The sequence below is a fragment of the Schistocerca piceifrons genome, chromosome 2 (genome assembly GCF_021461385.2).
Source record: "Schistocerca piceifrons isolate TAMUIC-IGC-003096 chromosome 2, iqSchPice1.1, whole genome shotgun sequence".
NCBI lineage: Eukaryota > Metazoa > Arthropoda > Insecta > Orthoptera > Acrididae > Schistocerca > Schistocerca piceifrons.
In genome coordinates this window covers 877,951,944-877,978,941 of record NC_060139.1, presented here as the reverse complement: position 1 = coordinate 877,978,941, position 26,998 = coordinate 877,951,944, and the positions used below count along the sequence as shown (strand labels likewise).

The following is a 26,998-nucleotide window of genomic DNA, read 5'->3' as shown; positions in this document are numbered from 1 at the left end:
AAAAACAGTAGACTGACCTGATGTTGCTATTAGTTATGTTGCGTTTAAAGAGTCAGCTAAAAAATAATCATAACAATGGTAAAGAAGTTACTAGTCCGTAAGAAGCGGCTGGCAATACTACTGGGGCTCTATTCTCTCTGTCTGAGCTGACCGTATTATCGCAGCATAAACGAACCGTACCACTGCTCCACTGGTGTCGCCGTAACGAGTGTTTCTGTGTTTGGTGTCTGTGGGCGCTCAACGGCGAGCTTTTCAGCGCCCACCGTGATGAGAATGGTTGTTACGCTTATTGCCTGTATTCAGTTTAGACAAACACGTCGATATACAAAGAAAGTTTGCTGCCGCCTATCTCGTTGTTTATAGTTCCTGCAGCTTTCAAACGATAGCGTAATCAAACATAATACTTCGCTTAGCACTAACTAATAGCACATACGAAACGTTTTACAACTGCATACAATGGTATGGTAGCTTTCCACGGGTAGTGTGGTTTTCAGCAAAATAATTTTAGGCATCAGGCCACGTTATTACGAAGCACTAAATCAGCTTAACGTCGGAGGTTTAGACCGTCTTGCTGTGGTGCTTTTCAGGGCGATTAATTAGCGAATATTGGTAAATGTCTACCTATATATGCAGTCTGTTTCGGTTATCTGCTGGCTACGGAAGACATCGTGGTCCAGGGGTAGCGTCTTTGATTCATAATCAAAAAGTCTTCGGTCCCGGGTTCGATCCCCACCAGTGCTTAAATTTTGATAAACAGTCAGCATTGGCGGCCGAAGATTTCCGGCATAAGAAGTCAGCCTCATTCTGCCAACGGCCTTGTCAAAGAGGGCGGAGGAGCGGATAGAGATTCAGGGCACTCTCTTGTCCTAGGGGTGGGAAATTGCCGCTAAAGGCGGAAGAATCAGCAATGATCAACGACATGAGGATGCAGAAGCCAATGGAAACCACAGCATTAATGACACGTAACGTGTATAGACAGGACATGTGGCCTGTAATTGAAGAAGTGTCATGATGATCTCTCCGTTGGCAAAAGATTCCGGAATAGTCCCCCATTCGGATCTCCGGGAGGGGACTGCCAAGAGGGAGATTACCATGAGAAAAAGATTGAATAATCAACGAAAGGATAACGTTCTACGAGTCGGGGCGTGGAATGTCAGAAGCTTGAACGTGGTAGGGAAACTAGAAAATCTGAAAACGGAAATGCAAAGGCTCAATCTAGATATAGTAGGGGTCAGTGAAGTGAAGTGGAAGGAAGACAAGGATTTTTGGTCAGATGAGTATCGGGTAATATCAACAGCAGCAGAAAATGGTATAACAGGTGTAGGATTCGTTATGAATAGGAAAGTAGGGCAGAGGGTGTGTTACTATGAACAGTTCAGTGACCGGGTTGTTCTAATCAGAATCGACAGGAGACCAACACCGACAACGATAATTCAGATATACATGCCGACGTCACAAGCTGAAGATGAACAGATAGAGAAAGTGTATGAGGATATTGAAAGGGTAATGCAGTATGTAAAGGGGGACGAACACCTAATAGTCATGGGCGACTGGAATGCAGTTGTAGGGGAAGGAGTAGAAGAAAAGGTTACAGGAGAATATGGGCTTGGGACAAGGAATGAAAGAGGAGAAAGACTAACTGAGTTCTGTATCAAGTTTCAGCTAGTAATAGCGAATACCCTGTTCAAGAATCACAAGAGGAGGAGGTATACTTGGAAAAGGAAGGAAGATGCGGGAAGATTTCAATTAGATTACATCATGGTCAGGCAGAGATTCAGAAATCAGATACTGGATTGTAAGGCGTACCCAGGAGCAGATATAGACTCAGATCACAATATAGTAGTGATGAAGAGTAGGCTGAAGTTCAAGACATTAGTCAGGAAGAATCAATACGCAAAGAAGTGGGATACGGAAGTAATAAGGAATGACGAGATACGTTTGAAGTTCTCGAACGCTATAGTTACAGCAATAAGGAATAGCGCAGTAGGCAGTAGAGTTGAAGAGGCATGGACATCTCTAAAAAGGGCCATCACAGAAGTTGGGAAGGAAAACATAGGTACAAAGAATGTAGCTGCGAAGAAACCATGGGTAACAGAAGAAATACTTCAGTTGATTGATGAAAGGAGGAAGTACAAACATGTTCCGGGAAAATCAGGAATACAGAAATACAAGTCGCTGAGGAATGAAATAAATAGGAAGTGCAGGGAAGCTAAGACGAAATGGCTGCAGGAAAAATGTGAAGACATCGAAAAAGATATGATTGTCGGAAGGACAGGAAAGTCAAAACAACCTTTGGTGACATTAAAAGCAACGGTGGTAACATTAAGAGTGCAACGGGAATTCCACTGTTAAATGCAGAGGAGAGAGCAGATAGGGGGAAAGAATACATTGAAAGCCTCTATGAGGGTGAAGATTTGTCTGATGTGATAGAAGAAGAAACAGGAGTCGATTTAGAAGAGATAGGGGATCCAGTATTAGCATCGGAATTTAAAAGAGCTTTGGAGGACCTACGGTCAAATAAGGCAGAAGGGATAGATAACATTCCATCAGAATTTCTAAAATCATTGGGGGAAGTGGAAACAAAACGACTATTCACGTTGGTGTGTAGAATATATGAGTCTGGCGATATACCATCTGACTTTCGGAAAAGCATCATCCACACAATTCCGAAGACGGCAAGAGCTGACAAGTGCGAGAATTACCGCACAATCAGCTTAACAGCTCATGCATCGAAGCTGCTTACAAGAATAATACACCGAAGAATGGAAAAGAAAATTGAGAATGCGCTAGGTGACGATCAGTTTGGCTTTAGGAAAAGTAAAAGGACGAGAGAGGCAATTCTGACGTTACGGCTAATATTGGAAGCAAGGCTAAAGAAAGATCAAGACACTTTCATATGATTTGTCGACCTGGAAAAAGCGTTCGACAATATAAAATGGTGCAAGCTGTTCGAGATTCTGAAAATGTAGGAGTAAGCTACAGGGAGAGACGGGTCATATACAATATGTACAACAACCAAGAGGGAATAATAAGAGTGGACGATCAAGAACGAAGTGCTCGTATTAAGAAGGGTGTAAGACAAGACTGTAGCCTTTCACCCCTACTCTTCAATCTGTACATCGAGGAAGCAATGATGGAAATAAAAGAAAGGTTCAGGAGTGGAATTAAAGTACAATGTGAAAGGATATCAATGATACGATTCGCTGATGACATTGCTATCCTGAGTGAAAGTGAAGAAGAATTAAATGATCTGTTGAACGGAATGAACAGTCTAATGAGTACACAGTATGGTTTGAGAGTAAATTGGAGAAAGACGAAGGAATGAGAAGTAATAGAAATGAGAACAGCGAGAAACTTAACATCAGGATTGATGGTCACGAAGGCAATGAAGTTAAGGAATTCTGTTACCTAGGCAGTAAAATAACAAATGACGGACGGAGCAAGGAGAACATCAAAAGCAAACTCGCTATGGCAAAAAAGGCATTTCCTGCCAAGAGAAGTCTACAAATATCAAATACCGGCATTAATTTGAGGAAGAAATTTCTGAGGATGAACGTCTGGAGTACAGCATTGTATGGTAGTGAAACATGGACTGTGGGAAAACCGGAGCAGAAGAGAATCGAAGCATTTGAGATGTGGTGCTATAGACGAACGTTGAAAATTTGGTGGACTGATAAGGTAAGGAATGAGGAGGTTCTACGCAGAATCGGAGAGGAAAGGAATATGTGGAAAACACTGATAAGGAGAAGGGACAGGATGATAGGACATCTGCTAAGACATGAGGGAATGACTTACATGGTACTAGAGGGAGCTGTAGAGGGCAAAAACTGTAGAGGAAGACAGAGATTGGAATACGTCAAGCAAATAATTGAGGACGTAGGTTGCAAGTGCTACTCTGAGATGAAGAGGTTAGCACAGGAAAGGAATTCGTGGCGGGCCGCATCAAACCAGTCAGTAGACTGATGACCAAAAAAAAAAACCAAAGTCACATCTCTGGGATGTCACTTGACACTTGCTATGTGTACTATTAGGGGTTGGAGCAAGGGGGGAGGGGATCACTGAACGCCAGGGTATTATCTGTTTTACTCTGGTGGCTTATTGGAAGGCAACTCTGGCATGAAACTGGTAGGAAACAACGTACTGGCAGGTTGCCTGTGCCACTACTAAGTGATTGGTAGGCAGCTTTCGTGGTGATTGGTAGACAATAACCAATCGGCAGCTTGTATAATGTGCAGTGTTTCCCTGTGTGGAAGTGTTAACGCCACGATTTATGCTATTAAATAAGGGACAAGTGGTGCTGCTGGTGGTGAACGCATGCGACATGAAGCCATCCTCAATGGTTACGCTTTTGGGGAATCTGAATATTTGAGAAACCTCTCTTATTTTTCGCTGCTGCATCCATGGCTGCAGATCAAGCACTTGAGGTTGGTGGAACGGTGGTCTGGTGGTGTTCAGTTACAGCTGCACTACGCCGGGTAAAAGGAGGTCCGACACGATATTTACGAAGGGTCCTGAATTTTGTCACTTCACTGTATATATTACCAAGACTGGTAATAATACCTACCACGAACAACACTTAATGTGCTCTGGTGCCAATTCAACGTATCACGTATAATTACGACCCTTTGCACGCCCGATGACGGAGAGTATGTGTACAAAGTTACATTGACATCCGTCCATGAAATCTGGATGATTTACGTACTTTGTCGGGCTTTGTGCATTCGAATCGACTTCTGTACCTTGCCAAGTCTTCCTAATCGTGTTCTGTCTGGTTTTTCAGAGGACAGTATGGTCTGGGAATGCACTTGGCAGCTTCTGCTGACACTCTTCATTGTGGCATCGCCTCGAGAGCTCCTCGCAGACGACTGTGTGTCGTCCTCTGCAAGCAGTGTTAGCCTCTCTGCGAGCAGCTTCCGCAACCTTACGGGTCACTGGATAACCAAGGTGGGTGTACACTCGCCGGCTGCTAACACTACCCTCACACCAGCGAAACTCATCAGTTGTCTGGTCTGTTACAGGCGGCTCTCATCCGCAAAAGTAGAAGAGACGTCAGTGATCTGCTGGCTGAGGAAAGGCCGTTGCATTACGACATCGACGTTACCCGTCAAGGTTGTGGTGACGACGAAACCCTGACGACGTTTTTCAGTGTTGTAGGTCAGTACGTAACATCACGAAAGGAGCTTCCGCCTTCCAGCAAATTTTTATTTTAGTTAAGTGTAGTTTCGCCTCTGAGTACCAAAGAAGGAAGATAACCTTGGTTCTATCAGAATGAAAGAAATCTCTTCTCTGTTTTCTCCTGTTGCTTCTATCTTCGCGATTTAGGCTCTGTAGCGAAGAATGTCTGTGCTACTCATTGATGTTGTTGGGTTTCCCCTCCTTCCATGGTCATCAGAGTGTTGTTCGCACTTTTTGCTTATGTGTATTTGAACTCGCATTCAGGAGGAGGGCGATTCAAACCTCCTTCCATCCATCCAGTTTTAGATTTTCCGCCCCTTCTCTCAGTCGTCTGAGGAAAATTCCGGGATAGTTTCGTAAGAAAGGCATCGCCACTTTCCTTCATTCTATCCCAGAATCTGAGTTTCTACGCCATCTATCATGACCTCTACGACGAATGATTGTTATATCGATTCTTTCTTCCTTCTAAAAGCTTCATATAAGAAATAAAAAAATCGAAAGACCAAAAGTAATCAGTGTAGGGATATGAAATTTCTGCATTACATTTTTATTTGTAACATATTCAAGGGATTAACATTGCAAGATCACAGATTAATGGAAACCCGAGATAAGCTATTGCAAATGTGAAATGCTGGTACATTAATAAACGGTATAGACACCCGAATTATGAATACAGACATGCGAACGTGCCTGCACCGTGTTGTACAGGTGCCGAATGTCAGTTTGTGGGATGTACATCAGTGTGTGTTTCAGTAGCTAGGCTAATACAGGAACGTATAATGCTGTTGTTGATGACGGTAATGTTGTCTGCTGGTGACGTTTCATATGTGTTAAATTGGAAACAGGTCTATTGATCGAGCAGGCCAAGGCAAGATGTCGACACTCTGAAGAGCACGTTTGGCTGCAACAGCGTTATGTGGACCAGCATTGTCCTGTAGCAAAACAGCCCCTGGAATGCCGTTCATGAAGGGCAGCACAGAAGGCCGAATCACCAAACTGACGTCAGGATGCGTGGAAGAACCGCGAGACTGCTCCTGCTGTCATACGAAATCGTACCTCAGACCATAAGTCCACACGTATGCCCATGTGTCTCGAACGCAGACGGGATGGTTGCAGACCGTCAACTGACCTCCTTCATACCAACACACAGTCATCACTGCCTTCGAGGCAGAACAAGCTTTCATCAGAAAACACTACAGCCCTCCAACCTGCCTCCATTGAGTTCTCACTTTACGCTACTGCAGTCACCGGGGTCAGTGGAACGCATAATACTGGTGTCTAGCTCGAGCTGTCCATGGATTAACCGGTTTGTAACAGTTCGTTGTGTCACAGTGGTGCCAAATGCTGCTCACATTACTGCTGTAGATGCATTATGATGCATGCAGTACGATGCACCAGAGGCATACACTGGACACGACGTTCTTCCCTGTCAGTAGTGCCACGTGACCGTCTGTAGCGCAGTCCTCCTGCGATCATACATTCTCGTGACCACCGCTGCCACCGATCAGGTACATACAGTGGCTACATTATTCCCAAGTCTTTCTTCAGTATCGCAGAAGCAACATCCATCTGCTCGTAGCCCTATTACACGACATCTTTCAAACTCAACGAAGTGCTGACAATGACGTCTTTGTCGTCTGCAAGGGAGTGATGGCTAACATCAATTCACCACGTCCAGTCTCATAGGTAACTAACGCTCGAGATGTGTAGAAACATACTTACCTACTTCCGTTTATGTCACGCTACTCCTTTCTGGTTGTAACCTCCCAAAAGAAAAAATAATTATAATATTCACATTTAGTGTAACCTCCCCACAGAAAAATCTCCTTTAAGTTCCCAATAGAAAAATTTCTTTCCAATAATAAAATTTCAACTTTTAATGTGATCTTCCAGTAAAGAGTGACTGCATATCGAGATTCATAAGTTTTGACGCCAGCAGCGCTGCGTCATGGCCCTGTGAAAGCATCCTGAATAGACTGAAAAATTCTTACCTCACAATGATGTCGCCGGATAAAGCTATCTATATATTTGCTCCTATGAGAAATTTTTGGCGCAGCCCAGTGCAATGCTGGCCAACAGATTTTCATTTGTAGGAAAACAACTGATTTTCTTTTGCTTAATCAACATGAGTAAGCACACGAAAAATTCGTAAAATCTTTAAACTCAGATAAATGACTGCAAAAGTTTTCTTCAGAACAAAAGTTATTATTGAAACATTTCTGCAAGGAATTACATGGGACTTTAACTTTACAATTGTGGTTAAATCAGTTGTGGCAATTAACATATGCGCGAGGCAACAAATAACAATATTTTTTTTTTTTTTTACTTTATACCGCATCGCTCAGGCACCACCATCGTTATGCACGACCGGCCCAACACAAGTCAACTGCAGCACTGCCCTGTCCGAAATCCATAACTCAAGTGTTCTGTGCGAGCTACAAAACACGACTGCTCTCTGCAAGTTACTAAACTCGACTTACTGCTAGCACTGCTCTGACCTGCGATTCTATTGCAGCATAGATATTCAATATCGCAGGCAGCGGGTGAGCAATCGATCGAAATTACATCTGCTCAAGTGCGCTAGAAAATAGTAATGGACCCCTAATTAACCCCTTACATAGTGTTGCCATTTTTTTCGGGTGTGTAGTTCACTGACGAGTTTCAGTTCTCTTATCATCATTAGGTATCACAAGACATTCAGAACTGTTTCTGAGTGTAACGCGTGTTCCCACGTCTCGCCATATGACGGAATGTAATGCACCCAGGAGCGCTGTCGAAAAAGATTTCTTTGGTAGTCCCAGTGTTATTGTGAAGTAGGAATAGTATCGCATGGGTGCACTAACTTCCATAACTCCATTCACCGGTCAACGTTAATGTGAGACTGTATTTCATCCCTATGTGCGATTTCCAGGGGTGTATTCAGCCCTGACTTCGTGTTTATGAATGATAATGGGCGACTGCGTATAACGGCACAAGTGAAGTAGCTCCTGGTACGAAATAATATTCGGCGCATAGACTGATTCGATCGCTCGCCCGAGTTAAATGTCATGGGGCACGAGTAAAATGCGGCGGGTGATGTACTGCTGCAGCACGGACACTTGCACCAACGAACATCCCGCATTTGTCAAACCGTTGTTGTCAACCGCGCTGGTGGAGAAATGCAATGCCATACCGCAAGAACTCCCTAGCAGCCTTGTTCCTAGCATGGGAACACGATGCAGAGGTTGCATTGTTGCCCATGGTCGCCACACACACTATTAAGAACCATGTCCCGGCTTTTGTGATGTCTTTGGACTCATTATAAATCGCAGTGACTTAAGTGTTATTATTGTATAACAGACGTTTCATTTCTGTTCATCTCATTCTGTAATTGATTCAGTTATCTTTCTATCTACATATAGTCCAACTTTCACCGAGCTTTGCTTATTGCCAGTCACACATCACGCAAGTTACTTTCGTTCGTAACTTCTACACTCCACTGCAATTTCTCCATTTCCTACCGCAGCTCCACTTACATCTGCGAGATGCCTCGCATTGATAACCGCAATAGCACTTTATGCAGAGTGGAATGTTATCCGTCAAATAAATACATAAACAAATGTGAGATGTAAAAACAAGTCTTAAATGTTTCCGATTATTGAGGATTTTCCGAAGCATATCAATGTCGGAAGTTAACGGTCCAATAATCTTTAAATATTCTTACACTTTTTTTAAAAAATATGCCTCATCCTAGGCTGGTACGGGTAGTTGAGAAACTACCGACTATGTTGCTCGTTTCTTTTTAGCCAATATTCAATTAGGATAATTCATAAAGAAGGCAAATATACTTCCAATATTGCTGCCATGAAAGATCAGAGTGAAAATTTCTGTAAGTGGCACAAAAATGGTATTCATATCAATGAAATATTACGATATATGTTACGTTGCAGATATAGTGAAAGTATGTTACTCAAAAGTCATCTTTATCAGCGGCAACAGACTTTTACTTTAGTTACAGTGTTATATTTATTTTGTTTGGATCAGTGACATGTAAAACTGCATCTTTGTAGACTTCTGTTCAAAAATAGTTCAAATGGCTCCGAGCACTGTGGGACTTACCTGCTGAGGTCATCGGTCCCCTAGAACTTAGAACTACTTGAACCTAACTAACCTAAGGACATCACACACATTCACGCCCGAGGCAGGATTCGAACCAGCGACCGTAGCGGTCGCGCGGTTCCAGACTGCAGCGCCTAGAATCGCTTAGCCACTCCGGCCGGCCAGACTTCCGTTATTTATAATTTATCGCCAAATGATATTTATCTCAAGTTGGTGAATATTTATGAGTTATCTTCTACTTCATTGTCAACAGTTACAGCAACAGAATTAAAACGTGCTTCAGTTCTGTGTAAGATAAGGAAGGTGAATGTGGTCCAAAATTTTCGATGATCGAGATGAGTTTCTCAGAAAAGTTTCATAGTGTCAAAAAATAAAACGAATCCGATCGAATTTGTCGGAAGTGTTTATAGTGCTTAGTTATATTGTAAACTATAAAAACATAAATGACGGAGAGTGAATTTTCTGCAGCAAATGAAAGGAAAAATATCGACGTGAACAGCAGTGCATCGACAAATGGGACACATTACGAAGATGGTACCTTCTGTAGTATGTGTCAGAAAATTACTATACATGGTGAAGAAAAATTCGCCTTCTCGGTCCTCCTTACATACAAGCAACAACAAAAAAATGTCAGTCATTAAATTTCGTCCTCCACGTATTTACGGCAGTAAATGGACGTTTAAGATTGGCAATCAGCAACACTGTAACCGCATGTACGGTAACTATCTCTGTCAGAAAAGAGCAGTAGTACCGTGAAGTTGCTGCGGTAGACAGCGTTTTGGGTCAGCATGCTGTAGGTTGAGGGTTCGAGTCTCCATCGAGGCGTAAGTGCTTTTATGTACTAAATGTAGGCTGCATGGTACATTATTTTGCATCTTAATCGTTATACACCGATTACAGTGGGTATTCTACAAAATGATTTTACTTACGTAAAACGAATCAGGAATGGAAGTACCACAGTTTTCATTGGTTAGCTTTTAAAGTAGATTTTTGGACATCATGGAACTGGCTGCTGTGGCCGAGCGGTTCTAGGCGCTTCAGTCCGGAACCGCGCTGCTGCTACAGCCGCAGGTTCGAATCCTGCCTCGGGCATGGATGTGGGTGATGTCCTTAGGTTAGTTAGGTTTAATTAGTTCTAAGTCTAGGGAACTGATGACGTCAGATGTTATGTCCCATAGTGCTTAGAGCCATTTGAACCACATCATGGAGGCGAAATGTTTCGCACCACTCCCTCTACGAGATTCCAAACCTGTCTTCTGTATACGCATACACTCCCTCAATGGTCCCATCGATTATTACCAACTATTATTCTTGCCGCATTCCGATCCATTACATTTCGTTCCGGCCTTGTGTCACCAGTAGGGATAGTAAACTGCTTCACAAATAATTTACAAACTCGGTTACCATTTGTATATATTGTCTCCACTAATCATGCTTTTCAACGTGGAATCTGGTAAATGCATGCTGTTTAGTAGGTATTTGCATGCGTTACTGTTATTATTAATATTATCATCAATGGAAATGCGGGAACATTATGTCTCTTACCGGTAAGGAAACAGTGTATTTCGAAAATAAACGTTGCAGAATCAGCAGTGTGGGGATAAATCGTGCAGAACAAAAGCTGTAAAAGAGGTGGAATAGCCCGCTGCGAATTATGACTTGTTTTACTGGATCCGCCATTCACCAGACACGGACTAGCTGATAGCGAAGTAACGCGCCCGTGGCCGACTCCACGTACATTTATACAAATAGTATTTTCTTCTTGCATTATTCAAAACAGTGTGGCAGACGTATCACATACACAAACGATGAATATGTGGATATGCTTCTGGTCCTTGGTGCATCTGATTACTGGACTGGTGTTGCAGCTCGTGAATATGCAGCCATATGTGCTGGTCGTCGTCATACTGATAAAAATGTATTTCGTCATCTGGAGTTTCGTCTTCGGGAGACAGGTTCTCTCCCTCCACCATCGAGTGACAATAGTTGCCCACGGACTCGTCGCACTCTTAGCTACTGACGTCATACACCAAGAACCCCAGTGAAGTACGCGTAGCGTAACAAGTCAGCACGTTGTTTGATGAGCTGCGCGAGCATCGGCTGCACCCCTATCATTATACTTTAACGCAAACCTGCTTCTTGGAGACATCCGTCTGAGAAGTTGCAGCATTAGAAAATTGCAGTGAAATGCAGGAAGATCTGCAGCGGATAGGCACTTGGTGCAGGGAGTGGCAACTGACCCTTAACATAGACAAATGTAATGTATTGCGAGTACATAGAAAGAAGGATCCTTTATTGATGAGTATGTGATAGCGGAACAAACACTGGTAGCAGTTACTTCTGTAAAATATCTGGGAGTATGCGTACGGAACGATTTGGAGTGGAATAATTATATAAAATTAATTGTCGGTAAGGCGGGTGCCAGGTTGAGATTCATTGGGAGAGTCCTTAGAAAATGTAGGCCCATCAACAAAGGAGGTGGCCTACAAAACACTCGTTCGACCTATACTTGAATATGGCTCATCAGTGTGGGATACGTACCAGGTCGGGTTGACAGAGGAGACAGAGAAGATCCAAAGAAGAGCGGCGCGTTTCGTCAAAGGGTTGTTTGGTAAGCGTGATAGCGTTATGGAGATATTTAGCAAACTCAAGTGGCACTCTCTGCAAGAGAGGCGCTGTGCATCCCGGGGTAGCTTGCTGTCAAGGTTTCGAGAGGGTGCGTTTCTGGATGAGGTATCGAATATATTGCTTCCCCCTACTTATACATGCCTAGGAGATCACGAATGTAAAATTAGAGAGATTCGAGCGCGCACGGAGGCTCTCCGGCAGTCGTTCTTCCCGCGAACCATACGCGACTGGAACAGCAATGGGAGGTAATGACAGTGGCACGTAAAGTGCCCTCCGCCACACACCGTTGGGTGGCTCGCAGAGTATAAATGTAGATGTAGATGGGTGCAGTTCTGTGAAAGTCTCCAGCAACGTCAGGAAGCCATTGAAGTCGTCATAAACACTGTATTATGGTCGGATGAAGCAACCTTCACTCGTGAAGGTGTCTTCAATATGCACAAAGCTCACAAAATTGTTGTGACGTTAACCCGTTCGTCACCCGCAACTATGGATATCAAGTTCGCTTTAGCATGTACGGAAAACTGGGAGACAGGAGTTTGGTCCCTGCTTGTTAGCTGACTGGTTAAGTGCACGAATGTACCATACATTCCTCTCAAACTATTTGCCTGACGCACTGAAAGATGTTCCATTTCATTTCGGTAGAGGTTATGGTTCCAACATGAAGGTGTACCTCCACACTTTGGAATTCATGTGAGACAGAATATTTCCAGGGGAATGGATTGGACGGGGAGGTCCAGTTGTATGGTCTCCGCGTTCATCAGACCCAAATCCCTTGCATTTCGTCCTGTGAGGGATTCGATTCCTGGACGGGTTAGGGATTTTCTCTGCCAGCGGACTGAGCGTTTGTGTTGTCGTTTTATCATCATCATCATGCGTAACAGGGGCTAGAGTGGACTGTGTAAAAAAGTTGGACTGTTAAAAATTGGGACTTTGTATGGGCGCTGATGACCGAGCAGTTGAGCGCCCCACAAACCAAACATCAACATGTTCCCATGAGAACACTTGAAGGACACGTGTATTCTACCCCGCCGACACAAGTGGAAGAGCTGCTTGTGCGTGTTCATGGTGCTCTTGTGTCTGTGAATGCATCCACGTTGCGAAGAGTCCAGAGCCGTATGAGCCGTCGGGTCGTTTAATGACTGGACTACAGGGAGGTCACTTCGACGATCTGCTCTGAGAACAACATATCCAGTTTTAAACATCATTCGGTTATTAATATGGAAATTATTATTGTCACTGGTTGCTAATGTGCTACATCTGAGCAACCATACTGCATATAATATTAATGACTAGCAGATGTAGAGTTATTTAACTGTGCAGTCATCTTTGGCATCTCGAAATTGATATTTTTTTGTAGTTGTTCTGTCCTAAGACATGTCATTTGTTTCAACTGTCTCTTTTTGACTCGTATGACCACCTTTCTTTATGTCCACCGTTACAAAAGCCTGTGCTATGTAAATGTCGGTTACGAGTGGCTCAAGAAGCAGTGTATATTGCAGTATTACTTGGAACAATGAAGCTTACAAGAACAAATACACCTTGACCCAGATTCGAATGACCGATCTCCTTCATGCCAAGCCAAGCCAAACCGCTATCCACCAAATGCACGGCACTGCTCCGCCCTTCTGGCAGAGGTGGTTACTGTACGTGAGATTACCGTATGGCCAGATTGCCAATCTTTAACGTTCATTCACTGCCGGAAATACGCGGAGAACGAAATTTTGTGATAGATATTTGTGTACTACTAGTATGTGAGGAATCGCGCTGCGAAGGCTGGGTGCACGTATTTATCTTCACCCTTTATAGTCTGGACATGGTGAAAACACTTTAGTTGTGTTTCGGTCGTTTCCAGCGAGATCAGTGGGAAGAGATGTATCCTTAGAGACAGCAAATACGTATAGATACTTAGTCTGCGACATCAGATATTCAATCCGTTTCCACTTCTCTATCTAGTGATGAATAATTTCGGGAACGATTATAATCCTTTCTTACCCTACGTTTTGGATTGTAATCAAAAAACAATTACGTCTAGCTTTGGGTAAGTTTTATTAACAAATCAACACTCAGAGTTTTATCAAATATCACTGTGTTTTGCAAATTTTCTCACATGATGACATGGTTGGAGACCGTGGCTGTTATTTGAAGACAAATGTTGATGGTTTTGGGACATCAACCTGCCACAAATTTACTTTCAGTTCCTTTATTCAAAGGGTACCGTTACCGGTTTCAAATCGTTGTGATCCATCTTCAGACGGTTTACACGATTTCCTTATAACATGTGGTGTGTTTTTTACAGATTAATTGTACTAAAATATAAGTAGTGCATAACTATAAGCACGCAACACACAAGTGGTTGCGTTACAGATTTTCGTTGCATGTGACTTACGTGAGATGTCGGTTTGGAGTGTTTGTTTTCATAACATTCGTCCAACAGATGTGAATACATCCCACTGCATTCTTATTGTTGCACATATAAATTTTTCTCACTGAATACTTTAGATTTGTCACAGAGAAGATTTCTACCACGCACCACATGATTAGATACATATAAAAAGCTTACAAACATATGAGTGTCAAAGATGCTATGATATATCGTAACATTTGAAGATGTCCTACGTTTGGAAAGGATCATATTTTCACTTACGCAACTGAAATGCATTTTACACTAGTATATAGACATTCATTTTTTGAGTTGATACTGTTACATTAATTATAAAGTTGTTTCTTTTTTTGTTACTGTATAGGTATAGTACATTATTTAATTACATTTAGCATCATGAGAATTATAGTAACATATAAATTTGCTGCTTGATCTGCAGATAGGCGTACTAATATTATTTGCTTTGGAGGTTGGAAAATAATTTTTGGAAATTTTTCAGGAAAGGGGTGTTCGTAAACTCTGTTTGTTCATTAAGGGTATAGTCTGGGGTGCTGTTTGTGTGTGTGTGTATTTCTGTTTCTTCTAATATATTCATGGTGGCTCCTTTTCTGCTAGATGTAAAATTTTTAAGTTGTTCTCAGTGTTTCTCACTGGATGGTTTTCTTCAGCAATACGGCCTGCAAATGCAGATTTGTTCAAGTTACCAAGTCTTAAAGCATCAATGTGTTCTTTGTATGTAATTTCAAAACTTCTGCCTGTCTGTCCAATGTAGAATTTTGGGCCTGTATCGCATTTCAGTTTGCATATTCCTGATTTACGGTAGGAACTCTTGGAGGTATTTACATCATGGATTACGTTCTGTTGTAATTTATTATTTGTGGAAAAGCTGATTATGATATTTTTCTTTTTAAATAAGTTTGCTATTCGTTATGATAGTGGGCCTATGTATGGGGGAGTAGCACATTTAGGTTTGGCTTCTGTGGCACACTGATTTGGCTTCAGGTGACTGCTGTGAAGTGGATCTGTGGTTTTTGTCTGCATTTTGTTGTGGAGTTTTTCTATTATTATGGGTTTATTTCCATTATTATGAGCAACTGTTTTAATTATATTCATTTCCTTTTGTTGGTGTGTGTCACTCGTTGGCACTTTTTTAATTCGGTGTAGCATCGTTGTGAAATATGCCATTTTTTGTTGGCAGGGGTGGCAAGATGAGTTGTCAATACTGACATGTGTGGTGTTAGGTTTTCTGTAAATACTAAATTGATGTTTACTGTTACTACTGCAAATCTTCAGCTCAAGAAAGTTAATGTTTTTATTAGTTTCATGTTCAACTGTGAATTTAATATTTTTGTTCATTTTGCTTAGATCTGCTGCTAATGTACCTATTTTATTGCTTATACCATCAAAAATCAAGATTGTATCATCAACATATCTTCTGTAGCAGACTATTTTGTTTGAGGGGTGCTGGTTGGTTGAGAAAAATGTTTGTTCTATATGGTTGATGTAAATGTCAGCCAATATCCCAGCTAAGCTACTTCCCATTGCCAAACCTTCATGTTGTTGGTACAGTTTGTTGTTGTAGCTAAAGTAATTATGCTCTAGAATAAGTGAAAGTATATTTTGTCTGACAATGTCGAACTTACGTCATATAAAAAAGAACAGCAAGAAGTACTGAAGGTTTATTCTATGCAATTTCATTGAGGCTATGTCTATCTCCGTATATTTAGAAGAAGGTCCTCGTTCTAAATTAACCGAGCACATGCAATAAAATCTGTTCACACCGTCTCTTGATATTTGTAATGTTTGTATGTGCTCTACACTTGGCCTGAGTCTTGTGGAATGAGTACCTTGCAGGGGATATTCTCACGACAAAGAGTCACCTACATGCCTCGTGTCATATTAATGAAGATATATCGGATACAGTCGGCTTCTACTGGAACTGATTAACTTTCGCAACTGTACTGTAGATGACGATAACCTTTATCTTTCAGTTAGACATTCTGAAAAGCTTCTGACAGTGTTGCAGTGTAGTCTATGCTGAGAAATGATTGTTAAGGGAAAAATCGATGTGATGCGCCGTTTCCGTCTTAATTAGCACTTATGTTAGCCAGTCAGGCCGACAGGTGCTCAAGTTCAACAGCCCCATCAGAGACGGTATCGCCAAATATGTTCTTCGCTTAGTGTCCTAAAACCGAAAATGTGAGAGATACACAAACTGGACGTGGTTCGATAGTATGGATCGAACCCGAGCCAAAGGCTGAGTACTCTCGTGCACTATCATCTAGGCTGTGAGATCAACTGTCGTTAATTGTATCTGGCGTAGAGTTGCTCTATACCAAATCTGTGTTTTGGTGCTTTTGGTAAAGTGCGTAAATGACGTAGTAAATGGTGGGATTACCCATAGTATTGGCAGCACTGGTAGGAACAGAAAAATGAGAGTGTAAGAGAGAAACTAGGCACTGACAACTTCTCATTGTTTTTCTTGTTTACCTATTCTTCCTTTTGCACGTAATTAGAATCGCACATTATTCAGTGTTAGTCCATCGTGTATTTCAAATCCCTACAAAAACTAATTTTTATTTTATAAGCAACAAAAATTTGTTGACAGTGGAACTTTCGTGTTTTTACGTAACTAAAGATGTTGCTTTTGGTGCAAGTACAGTATACATGCAGAAATATAAAACCATATAGATATAATTATTGTTAATTTGTACGCAATAGAATGATGTTCACCATTATTAAAAGTAAGAGTTTCCTATTATTATTGACAATGCGAAAGTTCTTTATGACTAAAAGAAACACGGATTATATACATTCGACGAAGTATTGTAGCGATGTTTGATGTATTTTTCTTCTTTGTTTTTTTTTATTTTACTTTTTTCTAGGGAACTGCGTTTCCTATCGCCATATGGGATAGCTGTATTCTTTTTACTACAACATCCCTCTGTTTGAAGTTACAAATCAACAATTTTCGAATGAAATCTGAATTAAACATAGACATTTTCAATTTTGCTGTAAATACGGATTATTTTTTAGTAACAAACAAGAGAATAACTGTGTAGGGCAGATGTTTCGTAGATTACATGACCCATTATAAATCCTCATTCACTTTTTAGATGGTTCATAGCTTCTGGTTTATAGTGGAATTTCGTAAGACCCTCATCGCGTACATACGGAAACCGATCGTTATAGGATAAAGTTCGATAACTATGAAACACGTCCAACATGTCACCTTAACTGACCAAAGCTACTATGAAAACTGTCGAGATCTACGCTTCTTTGTGATAATCTACGGTAGCCAGCGCAGTTTTACAACTCTAAACTGGAGGGCTGCTTGAATTTGTGCGCACAACGGCCTGACTGGATAAATGCAATGCTGACTCAGGGCCAGCAAAAGTTTAGAAATTTTTCTTTAACAGTTATTTCTCAGCGAAACGTATCCTGCTACACCATTACAAGCTTTTCAGACCTTTTCTGACCACCCTGTGTATTAACCATCACACCGCAAATTTGATTTGCATTACCTTGCACCTCACACTGGGGTCCACTGGAGCCCAGTAAAATATTATCATACATCATGTGTTCCTAGCTCATTAACACATACATTGGACTGTCTTACGTATATATGACGTTGTAAATAACTATGTAGTTACCTGTAGTGATTTTCTTATTATTACAAGAATGAGTAACATATGACATTTATAAAATGTGCATAGTATTATTAATAAATGATATTTTGTATTACTTTATGTTTAGTTGTCTCATATTTGAATGTGTATAATGGAATAGAATGTCTTACATCACTTTATTTAGTTATTACAATTAATACCATACGGTATTTATAAATTTGGTAAGTGTTACACTTCAGCACTATGCTGAGAATAAGTTTTTATATATATTTTTTATTACATGAGCCTGACTTGAATGTGTAAAGTAATATAGTGTAATATAATATAGTGGATTATTTGATTTTTACGGAATATTTTGGCATTAAAGGCAAATTGTGTTTTACTGTCATTTTTAGAACGTAAAAATGGTATTTCAGGTTTATTTTTTCTTACAGTTGCCAACATTGTCAAACCAAAGTTTTCAATCATTGTCTGATAAAGAGGAATGGACGAAAATCAGTTGTCAACTTCAGGTTCCTATTAGTGCCATGGATTGGTTCTGATAACTTTCTCACATAATGTATGGAATAGCGTTTAGTATGTAATAAGTCTTGGAATCATTCAGCATCAAAATCTTAATTCCATATTTGTCCGGTTTTGAAGATATGCATATTCTGAATGGGCATTTGCCACGGAAGCCCATTAGCTGCTAGTATATTGTATAGTATTAGAAAGGGGTGTGTAGGGATTTGCAGTTGTCATTAAATTTAGTCCAGATGTCCTGAATGAGTGCAAATTGGTCTTCTTGTTTTCTTTCATGCAGGTTGCTTTGTCATCGAATCTTAAACAACTAGTCAAAAACTGAAATAGTGTTTGATGACATTGTAGCGCAAAAGAGGGCATTTTCAAAGTTCTTCTAAATTTGTGTGACCAGCCTTGTTTTCGCCACAGAGTTACAAGAGTCCAATGGCAGCTCTTAGCTCTACAATACTATTGTAGTGTTATGGTAACTTTCCGGGTTTCAGGTTGAAGAACTTTTGCGAGTAATTTCGTCATTCTCATAAGTGACAATCATGTCTGGCATTTCTTCTGTCACTAATGACTGACTTGCTTTAATTGGACTAGAAATAAAACATGCTTGACCCCTTGGTCCTGGGAGGTGAGTAGCTAAATTTCTGGATTTAGTCCTTTCTCTCTTAGATGGTGTAGTTGAAGACGACTTATAGCCATTCTCACCTAAAAAGATTTTTGAAATGAAGGAACTACCATAACTATCATCATCGTCTTCTCCACTCTCTTCTGTACCTGATGATTACTGTATTTCGACAGAAGCAGGATCTTCATCGGAATCTAGACCTCCAAATGAATGTTTTTCCTGGTCCAACCCATCCAAAAGTGCAGTATATACTGTATATCGTCATCTGTTATAAGTCTTTAACTTAATGTCGCTGAAAAATAAAATAAAATAATATAGGGCTAATACTGAAAGGAAACAGTTATAAGTTACACACAGTATATGTTTCAACACTGTGTATTTATCAAGCTATTATTTTCAGTGTGAATAAATGAACTAAACGGAACGCACATTAGGGTAATCAAGACCCCTACGGACGTTCAACAACCTTTACAGCCTGGCACTACCGCAACAACAATGCCAATGTTCGAGTTAATCTCGCATACATGTAGGCAGTGTTACCAACCTAATATGCACTAAGTTTCAATATATTGTAGCCAACATACTCTTTGTAATACACAAAAAGTAATACACAGTTAGTTTAATTAGCCACATCCCAGAGTCATTCGATAGCAACAGTCTTTGGCCTACCTATAAGAGTACACACAATTTTTACAGGACGGTCTGTACTAACCTATTGTTGACATACCTTTGTATGATTAGCGTTATTTTCCCTATTGTTTCATGAACCTAATGTGTCATTTGATATATCACGGACAGCACCCCCTCCCCGTGTTGGTGCCGACTACAAATTCTTTCGAAATGTTGGATACTATAAGCTGCACACTGAGAAAATGAACTGGGAAAATGCTCGGAGAACATGCGCAAAGGAAGGTGCGCACCTCGCCATTGTGAACTCTGAGGCGGAAGAAAATGCTATACGCGAAGTAATGAGAGCTCACTCGTCAGATAACTTCGCTGCTTTCATCGGTTTCCACGATATCTTCAAGGAAGGGGAATACGTCACTGTCTTGGGTGAGTATCACTATTATGTAAGTAACATATTTAGATTGGCTGGAAAGAATCGTATTTCAATCCTTCAACATGAAAGAAAAACGGAACTCACAGAACAAATCAGTCAGTATTTCGTGTGTAATTTCTGAAGAGATGCCCAGTATTTGAGAGAAGTTTCGACTCTCTCTTTCCACCGCATTCCATCTTTTGCTGATAGTACTTGCAGTAAGTAACTGTATGACGTTAACAGCAGGAGTGATCATTTAGGGTTGATGTCCTGTTGACGACTTCAGATGTGGTTCGTACAGGATGAGGAAACACCCAAATATCAGGAATTCTAATTTTCTCTTTCATCAAACAGGACGATGAGAAACAGGCTGAAATGCTCGTAATGCTATTACAAGGTAATCTGTGCTGAGATGGGATTGTTAAGAAAAAAATTCGGTACATGGCACCATTTCCTAATTAATTGCTACTGAAGTTAGCCAACCAGGCCTCTGCGCGCCCAGATTCAAGCGGCCCGCCAGGTGCAGTTAGTGTCACTTGTTCTAGAAGCTTAGGTGAGAGCGCTAATTTTTTTCTGAGTAATTATTTCTTAACACGGCCTACACTGAAACACCCTTACAAAGCTGTTCAGTGCGTTTCTGATCACCCAATAAAAATCGCAACACCAAAAAATAGTTACTGTTGAGTAATGATATTTCGGAAATACGTCTGGATGACATATCTATGTGGTTAACATAGAAAAAAAAATTGGTTACTGCAAGCGTGAGACAAGCTATAGCAATTGTGATATGCTGGTACCTTAGTATCCGGTGCAATCGCCATAATGTTGAATGCCTGCATTGTATTGTACAGGTGCCGGATGTCAGTTCTATGCCTTTTGCGTTTGGTCGGTCAATGCAGGGAAAGTTAATGCTGTTTATGGAAGATGCTGGAATTGTCATCCGATGACGTCCAATTCGTACTCGACTGGATACAGATCTGTGATCGACAAGATCAAGGCGACACGTCGACACTCTGTACAGAATGGAATGCCGGCACTATCCTGTCGGAAAACACTCCCTAGAATAATATTCATGAAAGACTGGACGACAGTTCGAATCACCAATCTAACGTACAAATTTGCTGTCGGGGTGCAAGGAAAAACCACGAGAGGGCTCTTGCTATCGTATGAAATCCCACGCTATACATGAACTCCATGTGGATGTCCATTCTGCGATATTGCAGAAAGACTTGACAGAAACGTGTCCAAGTTTGTAATTGCTGTCAGTAGTGGATACGACAATGTACTGTCGCAAAAGGACCGGTATCCAGGCGGCCACGTGGCACCGTCGAAAGGGAAGACCATCGTGTTGTGCGTATGGCTTCGGCAGCAGAAATTAGTGTAGCAGTTGGCCCCAAAGTGACACACCGAACTTTTACAAATCGCTTAATTCAGGGACAGCTACGAGCCAGACGCCCTGTAGCGCAACATTCCACTGGCACGACACCACCACCATTTCCGAAATCAGCTGTGTCAAGAAAGAGCTATGTGAATGCAGTGTGGAGGTCTACTGTGTTTACTGAGGAAGCTGGTTTTGCCTCGGAGCCAGAATATAAGGCGGCACTGCTTGGCTGTGAATAATTGCAGCCCAAATGTTAACTGAAAATCATTCCTGAAAATGGTGGACAGCCGTAGCCCGAGGATTTTCACGAGGTCATATATGGGAATTGAGACTGTTGAACATTCCTTGGCTTTTGAAAGTCAATTCATAAGTCCACAGAACAATGTTTGTGATTGGGGGAATTAGTATTCTTTGCTGCAAAGTCGTCCCGAATTGGAAAACCAGCTGGTACAAAGTCCTGTACCTTACTCAGCTTGTACGGATGACGATGATCGTCACACAGAGTTCTCATAACCCTGCAAGAACTAACATTTAGAGCATGAGCAACGGAGGTACACAGATTGAATTTTTGTTGTCGGACATTTGATGTACTCTTTTATCGAAATCATGACTGTGTGTACTCCATGGTCGACGTCGACCAGAGAAATCTCTTTCAGTGTGCCCCTTTCATGGAGAAGATGATCCACAGCCCCAAATGGCCTCTGATTTGGTATTCGTCTGTTTGGATAACGTTCTGCGTATAAACGCCGTGTTCCTTCCATAGTTTCTGCTGCTCCAAAGGCCAAGTGCATGTCTGCAGGTACATTCCACACAAAAGATTCCATGTCCTGCGCATAGCAACACTGTGTTTTTACATTTGTAAGTGCATACTGTTGTTCCATAAAACACTATCTTACCTTTGGTAGTACAGCAACTGTTTACGAATTGCGTTGAGGTGGAAACGAAGAACACATTGGACAGCACATTGCATGAACATAGCAACGAGTGAGGACTAGTACAAGATTTCTTCGTTGGGGCGCAGTTAAGAATGAAAACAATTCGAACTTGACTTCAGACAAGCGTTGCTCTGGATAATATTTCTATATTAGAGCTAAAATATTCGTAAGGATTACCTTACCAACCAGTTCCTCCAGTCCGTATGGTAGATAATATCACAGTGGAGTATTCAGCCTACCAAGCAGGTTGATCACAATTAAATCACTGAAATATGTAGTTCATGAAGAACTATTTCGTTTCATTTTTCGTAATATATCTACGACAAGTGTGTTACAATCACATTTTCGTAGTACATCTTCAACCAGTGCGTCATAATATGTCTATAAGATGTAAGTTAGAATTTCATTTACTACTACCAATACACCTTTTCCAAACGATGATTTTCTCCACTGTGTACAAACTTTAGGGACTGATCGATGAGAGGATACGGGGCAAAGGAGGACAAATGAACTTATGTCCGGAAATGCATGGTTCCCATGCTAGAGACAATTTATACAATAATACACCGTTACAGAGTTTGTGGCCTAATACGCGCTGTACCATGCAGCCACAGATATACTATGTGTTGATAATGGTTTCCATGTGCCTCAACGCATGTGTGTACGCGCCGTAGCATGTTCTGTCTCACACATTCATATCGGCCTGGCTGCACACGAACAGTGTCAAAGGCAGCGTGAATACGCTGCTCCACTGTCTCCACATCTGGAAAGGGCTCTGCATCCACGATACTTCTGAGTCGGCCCCATGACGAAATCGCAAGGGTTGAGATCCGGCGAACGAGTAGGCCATGGAACCGGGTCCCATCGTCCAATTTGCCGGCCGGAATGGCCGAGCGGTTCTAGGCGCTACAGTCTGGAACCGCGTCACCGCTACGGTCGCAGGTTCGAATCCTTCCTCGGGCATGGATGTGTGGTTCAAATGGCTCTGAGCACTATGGGACTTAACAGCTGCGGTCATCAGTCCCCTAGAACTTAGAACTACTTAAACCTAACTAACCTAAGGACATCACACACATCCATGCCCGAGGCAGGATTCGAACCTGCGACCTTAGCAGTCGCGCGGTTCCGGACTGCGCGTCTAGAACTGCGAGACCACCGCGGCCGGCGGCATGGATGTGTGTGATGTCCTCAGGTTAGTTAGGTTTAAGTAGCGATGCTGATGATACGCTGTCACCATACCATGGGGTTCTGCATACTATCGCATTGATAATCGTTATGAAAGTTTAAGATGCCACTGAACGTAAATGTGGCGTCATCTATGAATAGAGTTAAGTGCCATAGTGCTCAGAGCCATTTTCAACCCTCGTCCAATCCACCGACGAGGAAAGACTCTACTGAAATGCGTCTAGATGTTAATCGTGAAGTAGGCTGGAGCACTCTCATTTAGCAGCCACATAACTCTTTGAATTATCACTGGCCTTATTCCGGCAAGGAGAAGCAAAATCACCCTCAAGAAACGCTGATAGTTCCGGCCTGTTATACGTCGGGGGAAGAATACTAGTCCCAAAATATGGTTGCCAGTTTCCCTGCCCACTGTTTCCAGCGTCAGCGATGCTGATGATATGCTGTCACCATACCATGGGGTTCTGCATACTATCGCATTGATAATCGTTATGAAAGTTTAAGATGCCACTGAACGTAAATGTGGCCTCATCTGTGAATAGAGTAGATGATACCAACCCCGAAATCGTGGTTGTGTGGTGAAGGAACCAGTGACAAAACTGCTCCCGATGTGGAAAGTCGGTAATACGCCCTGCACACGCTGTGTAAACGCTGGCCGAACACAGCATCAAGAAGAGAGCGCTCAGCCTAGAGAGAAGAGAGGACGTGAGGACCGAGCAATCATCAGAGAGGCACTGAGAGCCGCGGATTCGTGATTAGTATCGACGCAAAGTGCAGCTTGTGTGTCAGTGACCATAAGGAACCATTGTGTACAATGCTGTATCAAATCCACTACAAGGTGAGTTAGCAAGAGAAGTGAATCGGACGCAACATTACCAATTACCATGACAGGAGAGGGCACTCGGGCGTGACGTATGAGATACAGTACGACCCTCTAGGAGGAAACGATGCACACTGTAACTGTGGCTGTATTGTACAGTGCGTATTAGACCGCTGTCTCTACAACAAAGTATGATTGAATAAATGGTCTCTTGCATGCAAACAAAGCTTTTCTGAACTTAAGTTCATTAGACCTTTTTTGTTCCGTATCCTCTCATCCATCAATCCCTAGAATTTGTACACGATGGGAAAAATCACCATCTACACGTGCAACATATGGGCTACAATTTCAGTACACTACATGAACATCACATGTAGGTTACAATTTCAGTTTACTTCTTTCCTATGAGTAAAATATGTAGGTTATAATTTCAGCACGTTACATGTACAGTCGGTGGGACATCTCTAAATCCCCCACTCCCCCCGCACCTTCAGCGTACACCCATTGTCGTCCAAGTCCCGTGAACTTCTGACATTTAACCATGTCCTGAAACTGAGCCACGCGAGTGAGTAAACTTCTAGGACATGACGTGCCTGTGGGCCTCTGAATCGCATTTCAGCTGCTAGCACGTTACACTTTTTTTATGGCTGCATTAGCATGAAAATGAGTGATTCAGTAGGAAGCAGTTTGGGTCACTTCACATTTGATATTCAGTTGTAAGAACTCAATAAAAATTTGAAACTTCGACTTTGGTTCTGCAAAAGGACCGGAAGATGACGTGGGGAACTTGGATTATCATAAATGAGTGCCATTTTTTCGAGCCTGCAAAACGTATTTAGCCTAGGAATAAGGGTTTTTGCTCACTGCGCAAATTTAACATTTATTCCAATAATAAATTGTACGTGTCTGAAATGATTGTTTCCTATGCTTCAGGTGAACCTCTGAAATCGAGTGGCCGCGTAAGGTGGGCAAAGGGGGAGCCCAATAACGGGATGTTCCCCGGTTCTCCGGAAGGCGAGGACTGCGGGAATATTTACGCGGACGGAACCATCAACGACTGCAGGTGCACTCAGGAGTTGCCATTTGTGTGCGAACAGAGTCTCTAATGCTTGTCGGGGCTGACTCTTTTGTATCCTGCAGTTAGCTGTGAATTGCTGAAACTTCAACACCTGCGCTTGGTTGCAAATTATGGAAGAAACAAACTGCGCATCAGCTTCTTCTGCCAATAGGAAGATGTTACAAAGCAAAACATAAAATAAAAATCATTTCTTTTTCTGTTAGCGCTGATTATTCGTACAAGGAGCCAATGAGAATGTTCCTAAGAGTTGCATTTATTATACTGCCATTTGTATCAAAATTTTTCACGTTTAAATTAACGCTAGAGTGTATTTACCTTCCGTGCGAAATGAAAATTGTTATTGCCGTGTTTATTCTTTAAACTTAAGAACGTCGAATCACAGGCAAATTTATATTTTTAAAACGGTCAGTTCTGAGGGAGAGCTTGCAGCAACTAGTTTTTATTCATATTCATTCTACTGACCAGTACAATTAACCCTTTAAGCGACCATACAGGAAAGCTTTCGCACGAACTCTAGGTTTCGTTCATTGGCAACAATTATGCATGTCCATTACAAGAAACACACGCAATTTGAAAGATGTGAGCAGACACCGGTTTTGAGACGATTTATTGCAGTATTCAAATAGTAAAGTGGAAGGCCACTATTTGATCATGCCCTTTGCGGAACACTTCATGGAAAAAGATGTATGGAAAAGGGAAAAATGTAAACTTTGGCGGGCGATGGATGAATGAGCGACGCTGCACTGCAATTTCGGAATCTCTGTCTGACCATGATGTAAAGTTACTAAAATCATGCTTGTCATGCACAGACGAACTGCGAGAGAATTCCGGATCGGTGCTCCTTACATAGTCTCTCAGTATTTGCCGCTTGCTATTCGAACAAAGCTATAGCCATCACCCTCGCCCATTGTTGCGCACTTCATCTCTCGTACTTGAATCCGTGGTAGACGTCTTAGAGTGTGAGTGAGTGAGCATCGCTTTCGAAGAGAAGCGAGGACTCCGCCTATTGTTGACAACCACAAACAGCGGTTGCGTCACCACAGAAACACTTAGTTACTCGATACAGATGGATAATAAGCCGTGATGACTCAAATTTTTAGGAAGATGGCCACCAAGAGCGTTGTATTAGTGTTGGATCTGTCCGTGGACTTCGGTTTCTTCGCAATGTACAGGTGAGCAGAAGTGAAGGCCTCCAATACGAAACTGCACTTATTGAGGGTGACCACTACTGGAAAGTGGTAATTCATATCACATTTCTGAAGTGAAATAGTTGCTCTTATCGAATTTAACAACAGTTTTACTGATACCGGTCGTTATTAATATTATTTTCCATATTTCTGCTATGATTCCGTCTTCGCCGAGAGACTTGTTGTTCTTCAAAGAGTTGATTATTTCCTTTACTTCTTTAACAGATGGTGTTTCTGAATCAGAACTGGATGGGGGTTTCTAAAAATCTAATGTTGTATCTGAGGCTCTCAGCTGAGAAGTGAGTGAACATACTTAGCTAAAATTTGGCAG

General features: G+C 41.8%; 1 protein-coding gene across 1 annotated transcript in view; it reads left to right on the top strand.

Moving 5' to 3' along the window:
* The window catches only part of LOC124777412 (hemolymph lipopolysaccharide-binding protein-like), a 39,585-nt gene extending 13,903 nt beyond the window's left edge, over nucleotides 1-25,682 (top strand). Inside the window, exons 2-5 of the mRNA XM_047252809.1 lie at nucleotides 4,781-4,944; nucleotides 5,019-5,154; nucleotides 19,844-20,098; nucleotides 25,336-25,682. Coding sequence (XP_047108765.1) covers nucleotides 4,781-4,944; nucleotides 5,019-5,154; nucleotides 19,844-20,098; nucleotides 25,336-25,508 — 728 coding nt within the window. The 3' untranslated portion in view covers nucleotides 25,509-25,682. The remainder of the gene's footprint in view (nucleotides 1-4,780; nucleotides 4,945-5,018; nucleotides 5,155-19,843; nucleotides 20,099-25,335) is intronic.
* Nucleotides 25,683-26,998: the final 1,316 nt, after the last annotated feature.